The sequence below is a fragment of the Cynara cardunculus genome (genome assembly GCF_001531365.2).
Source record: "Cynara cardunculus var. scolymus isolate 2C chromosome LG 13, CcrdV1, whole genome shotgun sequence".
Classification (NCBI taxonomy): domain Eukaryota; kingdom Viridiplantae; phylum Streptophyta; class Magnoliopsida; order Asterales; family Asteraceae; genus Cynara; species Cynara cardunculus.
Window position 1 is genome coordinate 16,355,924 of NC_037540.1, and position 8,338 is coordinate 16,364,261.

At 35.0% G+C, this 8,338-nt stretch overlaps 1 protein-coding gene across 1 annotated transcript; it reads left to right on the top strand.

Annotated features, from left to right (window-relative positions):
• Positions 1-2,346: 2,346 nt before the first annotated feature.
• On the top strand, positions 2,347-5,989 carry LOC112526126 (ABC transporter G family member 8; the record flags this gene model as incomplete). Its single annotated transcript, XM_025136517.1, has 2 exons — positions 2,347-2,395; positions 4,275-5,989. Coding segments are annotated over 2 exons (1,746 nt in total), but the record flags the coding sequence as incomplete, so codon positions are not given.
• Positions 5,990-8,338: the final 2,349 nt, after the last annotated feature.

Below are 8,338 nucleotides of genomic sequence, written 5' to 3' on the forward strand. Positions count from 1 at the left end.
GCGATATTGAACGTTAGTAAAAACATAAAGACGCATCGATAGAAACCGTGCTTTTTGCAATTATTTTTTATCTATACTATATGGTGCTATCGTATTAAAAAAAAATCTTGGGTCCGTCCCTCTATGCATGTATGTAGAGTTTGTTTCAAATACAGCCTGTTGTATTTGTACAACCAATGCAACCCAATAAATTGAGATATTTATGGAAATGATGAGAGTTCATTTATTATTATTTGAATATTTATGGAAGATTAATAAGGTTCATTAATTATGATCAATACTTTATATTAGGAAACAATCGAAACTTATATGAAATCACATATTAATCAAATGAAATGGACGGTTGAGATTGAGTTGTATTGGTTGCACAAATGTCATGGGTTGTATAATAACTAACCTCTCTCTCTCTCTCTCTCTCTATATATATATACACACACATATATATAAATACATACATACATACATACAAGTTACGAAGTATACGTTGTTGTCTCGAAAATTGTGGCAACTTCAAATTAGTGATCAATCCAAGAAGGCGCAACGGAACGGAAATATTCAAGTTGTATGTGGAAATACGAATGTTTCATGATTGGTATTCAAACTCAGATCGGTGTTAATTTTATAAAACTTCTCTTTATAAAAATTGAGAATGACCTTTATAAAATCTTATTCACAAAATCTTATTTTAGTGGCTTTTTTTATAAAACTTTTTTTTTATAAAAATTGAGAGTGATTTTTATAAATGATAAAAGTTTATAAGAATGTTTTAAGATAAGCTTTTTTGGCCTTTTTGTCCAACTCTCTCTAGACTCTAGCTCTCATCTTTCACTCTTTATGATCGGTCGTTTTTAATTAGATTGGTCGGTTTTTATTGGATCGGCTGACTTCCTACATACCCCTATTACAAACACACCGAGCCACTTTAGCGGCCGGATAATAACGGCTAGAGGAGAAAAAAAGGTTTTTTTTTTTTTTTACCTCAAACGGCTTTAATGACCAGTTGAGGCCTAAGAGTGAGAGCGAGAGCGAGAAGCTGAGTCCGAGAATAGAGAACCAACAGTACTGGTGAGTGGGGAGATCGAGAACAAGAAGGAGAAGTAACGGCTTTCTCTTTTTGAATGAAAAAAACCATTAAACTTTCTTATTTTGGTTGATTACGTGTCTAAACATCTTTTTAATAAATAAACCATCGCACTTTTTAAAATTGGTTATCTACATTCAATTAACCCAAAAAAGTTACATTAACCGGCTAGTAAAACTTTGATACTTTATTTATTTTGTAAAAAAATTAGGATCTTAATCATTTAAAATATAAAAGTTCAAATGGTTTTTTCATTCAAAAAATAGTTCAGGGACTTAATCATTCAAAATAAAAAAAATTAATGATTTTTTCATTCAAAAAATAATTCAAGGACTTATCATTCAAAATGAAAAAGTTTAATGGTTTTTTCATTTAAAAAAAATAGTTTATGGACTAAATCATTCGAAATAAGAAAGTTTATTGGGGTTTCTTGGACTTTTCCCCCAGAAAAAATAGAAAAGTTTTTTAAAAGAAAAATATCAACATCCAGATCTAGCTTTGCTCCTTCGATTCATAATGAAATTGATTCGAATGATCTTCCTTGGGATCCAATCGATAGGAAAAAAATCAGAGTATCATCTTAATCAAAGAGATGAAATAAGGAGAAAATATTTGATTAGAGGACCTTGTCAACCATGAGGCCATAATTTTTCTGAGGGAAGACGTTTTTGTCCGTCTTTATTTGATCAATACGCTAATTTTTATGGAATATAGGTTGCGTCTGCTACATGGGACGGGACAGGACAGGACAAGACGAGACAAAACTCACTGTCCCACGTTTGGCGCGACATGGGACAAGGACAAGAACTGGGACAAGGTGGGACAACATGAGACAAAAGAGGTTTTTTCTTGTTCCACTAAATATATGTGGAACAAGAACAAGACATAAACTAAAATATTACTAATCTACTCTAGTTTGATATATAACTTTAATATGGTATTCGTTTTAATGGTCATCACCGTTAGTTTCGGCTGCCACCACCACTACTGGCGGTCACCGACGACCACCTCCACCTCCTCTTCCACTACAACAACATCTTCCACCGCCTCCACAACCACTGTCCACCAAGTCCATTGCCACCTCTACCATAGTCGACCACCGACCAACACCGTTCATTCCCACCACCACTACCACCGTTTGCCACCTTCAACTCCTCCTCTACTGCAACAACCTTCTCCACGACCACCATCGGCCATCGCCACCTCACCTCCACCATAACCGCCACCACCACTATCTTCACTACATCAACTATAACTACCTCCTCCACCGTTGTCAACCGCCACCACCACCACCACCACCACCACCACCACCACAATCTACCATCTTCATGTCTGCTATAACCACCATCGTCCACCAAGCTCCACTGCTCTACCTCCATAACCACTGTCGGCCACCGACCACCACCGCCTGTTGCCACTACTACCGTCGGCCACCACCACCTCCACCATAACCAAAACCACCTCCACTATTATCATCAATTATATCAAAATTTTCATTCAAATTTGGTACAAATATGAAAATTATGTACAAATATTTATTCTTTAATTATTTACTTTATTTGTGTTAATTATAACTATTATATAATATTTAAAATTATCAAATAACTTTTGGGGGTAGCTTGTCTAGTTCTGTCTCGTCCAGTCCTAGTCGTACCAAACACCAGACATACTCATGTTATATTCAGTCATGTCCCGTCCAGTATTGTCCAGTCCAGTCCTACCCTCTTATCCTGTCCTGTCCTGTCAAGTTCAATCATACCCTCTTGTCATGTCCTGTCCAGTTCAATCTTGTTTAGTCTTATACAATTATATTTGCATACCAAAGGTTACCATAGTTTAGAAATAGACAAAACTTTTTGACTTGTGTGGTTTATTTTATAAAACCATGGTTGGAGTTTTTTTATCGAGATTATGCTTGTATTTAGGTGCAATGATATGGTATGAGAAGTGGGAAACAAGTTTCTCGTAAGTTTATCCTTAGTCTAAACCTAAAGTAATAACAATAAAAATGATAGTGCAACAAGTGGGTTACATAATTGGGTCACGGAAGCCACTTGAAATCTGTCCTCAAGCCTACACTGTTGGCCGCTTGCTTAGCCTTTGCCCACATATATACTTTTTACGATTATTGTTACTATCTACTATTTACATAAAATAATGGTTAAATTTTTATACTATAAATAATAGGCATTTCTTATTTTTAATATATATATATATATATATATATACACACACAAGTTGTGTACATATATGATACAACGAGATGCAAAAATTTATTTTAAATCGAATATAGATAATTCATGCAATTTTTATCAAAATAGAAAATTCAAAATTTATGCTTAAACATAATTAGTTATATATGCTACATGTCTTTGTTTTTTTTTTTTTGGAAGAAAGTGAATATAATCATATAGACTAATTTCTCACGTTACCACCTAATTAGAGGTTCATCTTAATAATAAAAAATCAATCGTTGACATTATTTGAACGTAAAGACGAAAGTTATAGGAATTTTTTACAAAGTCACGGTAGATTATGTTTACCCAGTAAGCGTTTATCAAGTCAAATTACTTTACCGGATGAATATGGTACGAACCAAGAATCTTACCCGGTAAAAATAAGACAAGTTAGGATCAAGAGTCTTACCCAGTAAGTGAAAGCGACGACTCTTACCATAGTAAACGCTTACCGTGTAAATTAATTGTTACATGCGATTTTGTTCTGGTAAACTAAAATATTATCCGATAAATAAATAGTAATATTAAATTTTAACGATAAACATTTACTGAATAAGTATTTAGTAAACGCAATTATTTTCTAAAAAAAATAAAGGAAGTATGGATAGGGTTGAAAAAGTGGTATTGGTAAAAATGCACAACTAAGTGTGTGTGTGTGTGTTCACGGACTCCTCTTGTATTAAAAGCCATGTGACCATTTTTTGTCCATAGACCATGAATCATTACCTCACCTTTTCTTTTTCTTTTTTCTTTTTTGTCATGTCACGGGCATCTTATCATATTTAAATCCTAAATTATATATTTTACAATTGAAGCATAGAAACCCAAATTTCCCTTCTACAATTACCCCCCAAAACCCCATGTCTTGTAAGCATATCATTATCTCACATTCTCCTTTCTAATCTTCTTCTCTCCATCATTATTACAATCATCATCGTCCATGGCAGAACCACCCGCCATTAAAACCTACACCTTAAAAGCTGCTTCCATCTCCTATTCAAAGTCACCCACTTCCCATATCCTCCAACACATCTCTCTCGCCGCTTACCCTGCCCAAATCCTCGCCATTGTCGGCCCTAGTGGTGCCGGAAAATCAACTCTACTCGACATTTTAGCCGCCCGCACCGCCCCCACCACCGGCACCCTCCTCCTCAATGCCGCCCCACTCACTCCTTCATCCTACCGGAAACTCTCTGCGTACGTCCCTCAACATGACTCCTGCTTGCCGGTGCTCACCGTCTCCGAGACCTTTGCGTTCGCCGCCCGGCTATTGCAACCCAAAGCCGTCCAAATTGCAGACGTGGTCACTAGTCTGTTATCGGAGCTCCGGCTGACACATTTAGCACACACACGACTTGGCCATAACCTATCCGGTGGCGAGCGGAGGCGTGTTTCTATTGGCCTCAGTCTCCTCCATGATCCCGGAGTTTTGCTTCTTGATGAACCCACCTCCGGTCTAGACAGCAGTTCGGCTTACAATGTGATGCAGACTCTCAGATCTATCGCCACTTCCCGTTGCCGGACGGTGATCTTATCGATACATCAACCCAGCTTCAAGATCCTTTCAACCATTGACAGAATTCTGTTGCTATCCAAAGGGAAAGTTGTTCATCATGGAACTCTACCGTCCCTTGAGGAATACTTGTTATTAAATGGTTTTACAGTCCCTCCACAGCTCAATTCACTCGAATACGCCATGGAAATACTAACCCAGCTCCAAGTAATCAAACCCATTGCCCCACCTTCCCCCATCGATCCCACACTCGCTCTTGTTCGCCCCAAACACGACCCCATTCGTTACCGGAGCTCGAGGGTTCAGGAGATCATCGCTCTGTATGGTAGATTTTGGAAGATCATCTACAGAACGAAACAGCTACTTTTAACAAACACCTTGCAGGCATTAGTTGTGGGTGTTGTATTAGGAACAATTTACATCAACATTGGCTTCGATAAAACTGGGATCGAGAAGAGATTCGGCCTTTTTGCCTTCACTCTAACCTTCCTCCTCTCTTCCACAACCGAAACACTCCCAATTTTCATCAACGAGAGGCCGATTCTGCTTCGAGAAACATCAAGTGGCGTTTACAGGCTATCATCATATCTTGTAGCAAACACCCTCGTCTTCTTCCCATATTTGCTCGCGATCGCGATCGTCTACTCCGTATCAGTCTACTTCTTGGTGGGTCTGTGTCAAACATGGCAAGCATTTTCTTACTTCGTTTTAGTGATCTGGATCATCGTATTAATGGCGAACTCATTCATCTTGTTCTTGAGCTCCGTGGCACCAAACTACATCACCGGAACCTCACTGGTAACTGTACTTCTTGCCGGATTCTTCCTGTTCTCCGGCTACTTCATATCGAAAGAAAGTATGCCAAAGTACTGGGTAATGATGCATTACTTGTCGATGTACAAGTACGGGCTGGATGCACTGTTGATCAACGAGTATTCATGCATGACCACCAGGTGTTTGATATGGTATGAAGAGGAAAGCCAGACGTGCATGGTGACCGGCGGTGATGTGTTGCAGAAAAGAGGGCTCCATGAGAACCAGAGATGGATCAATGTTTATATATTGATTGGGTTTTTCGTCTTCTATCGTCTGCTTTGTTTACTGGTCTTGATTCGAAGGGTATCAAGATCAAAAAAGTAATGAAGCAGTTGTTGGTTTGGAATCCATAGATGCAACATATATATATATATATATATATATATATATATATATATATATATGTATATGTGTTAAGATTTTTAGGTCAAAAACATAAGATCATCATTGAGTTTGAATATTTCTATATGAATGCTACCTGATTTCGTGTGTGTAGGTGATCATGATCTAATTCTTCGGTTTAAATCACATGTGAATTGTTAGATATTTAGATTAAAATCTTATATATGGAATTCTTATTTGTTACCGTTCATTTATATCCACCAATCATATGAATACGTGTTATTATAGAGAAATTATAAATTTAAAATATATAAAATTCTAATAGATCTTAATCTTCTTTTGATTAGGGAAGGAAGAAATTGTAACTTTGCATATATGTATATAGGTTTGGTATCATGATGAGATATGTCTATTTTTATAATATTTGTGACACTACTTTTTTATACTTGAAATTTCACAGTTGATACTGTGAATATTACTTTCACAGTGTTTATCTATGAAGGTTTGGATTGTTTTTACTTCAAATAATGTTTTGTTGTAGAGGTTCAAATGTAAAAATGTGATCTCACGAAAACAAACTGACATCGCAAACTATTCATTTCATACAAATCTTACAAATTAATCATATGCATCCATTTTTTAGATGAAATGTCAAGATTGAAACAAACTAAAAAATAATAATAGAAAAAAAGAATTCATAGTGGAGACATGGAAGGGAAAAACGGAGAAAAACGTATTATATGAACCTGTTTTATTACAGCTGTTATATATATGAACATGATGCAATCATATATGACCTATGAACTTGTTTCATTACAGCTGTTATACATATAAACATGTTTCATTACAAACTATTATATATACATATGAATATAAACTTGTTTTATTACAACTATTATACATATGAATCGGACGCAAACATATATGACACTATATCATTGGATAGTTTGAGCTTGTTTCATTGGAAATTACCCTGTTTCATTGAACAGTTTAATTATGTTTCATTGGAAATTAGTGGCGATTTTTTTAACAAAATTAGTCTACATTCTTTAAAATGTGGCGAGTTTTTTCAAAAAATTTAATAAATATCTCAAGTAAAGCTAATATTGTGTTGATCAATATATCATTCATATTTATAAAAATACTAGTTGTGTACCCGTGTAATGCAGCGGGAGCCGTGAATTTTAACGATTTTGAAGTTTCATTGGTTTTATTAGAAAAGATTTAACGATGATATAAGTTACACTTAGTCTTTACATATTAATACAATTTGAATAAATAAGAGATGATTCCAATTACAGTCTATCGATGAAAAAATTTATATGCTAGTTTAAAATCCAATATATTTGAAATCCAACATATTAATTTAAACGACTCCACAAATGTATTCTATTTACACAAAGAGCAAAGAATCAAGAGATCGAGAGTGAGACCGAAAGTTCTATAGCAATTGAACGAGAGATGAATGAGAGAACTTTTAATAACTCATGATGAATATCAGTTGAAATCTCACCTTGGGGGATGGGGAGAAGACATAGAGGTATGAGAGGGTGAAGGCATGAGTGGAATGTGTCAAAAGTATCTTAAGAACATGAAAAGAAAAGGTAATAATGTACATTGATAACTTGTATATAAATATAGACTTGAGATCATGTGAGACCAAGGGTTTTTCGTAAGACCCGTAAGACCAATTCTCAACCCTTGGATCAGATCTACAATCTGAACATTCATAATCACAAAATTGCCACGAGACTTCTCAATAATCACAAAATTGTCATCGTGCAACTTTAGACCATTAGAGCATTAGCTTATAAAGTTGATTAATGAACATAAATTGAAAAGTCTTGTGGCGTTTATAAATGTTCAGATTGTCAGATTATAAATCTAATCCAAGAGTTGAGAATTGGTCTTACAGGTCTCATGAAATACCTTTGGTCTCACATGATCCCAAGTCTATACATGTATATATATATATATATATATATATATGTGTGTGTGTGTGTGTGTATGTGTGTAGGAGCTCAATCAAGAGAGAACTGATTAGTTTATGGTAACTGTGAAATCCAATGTGAACAACTCATTTGAGATATTTAATGATATTTCTTAAATATACTAAAAGAATAATATTGTAATTCTATTTTTAACAACTACTCAAAATATTTAATTAATTTTTTTAGAAGAAAATATTTAATTAAAATTAGTTACCTAGTATATTAATTACCTAATATAAATCGTATTTTAAAAACGTTTGTGAATCAAAGTATATTATAGTTATAACGTTTACAAGGTTTCACGTGTATCACAATGTATTTTTTTTTGTTTTATGAAATGTATCATAGTGTGCATCTT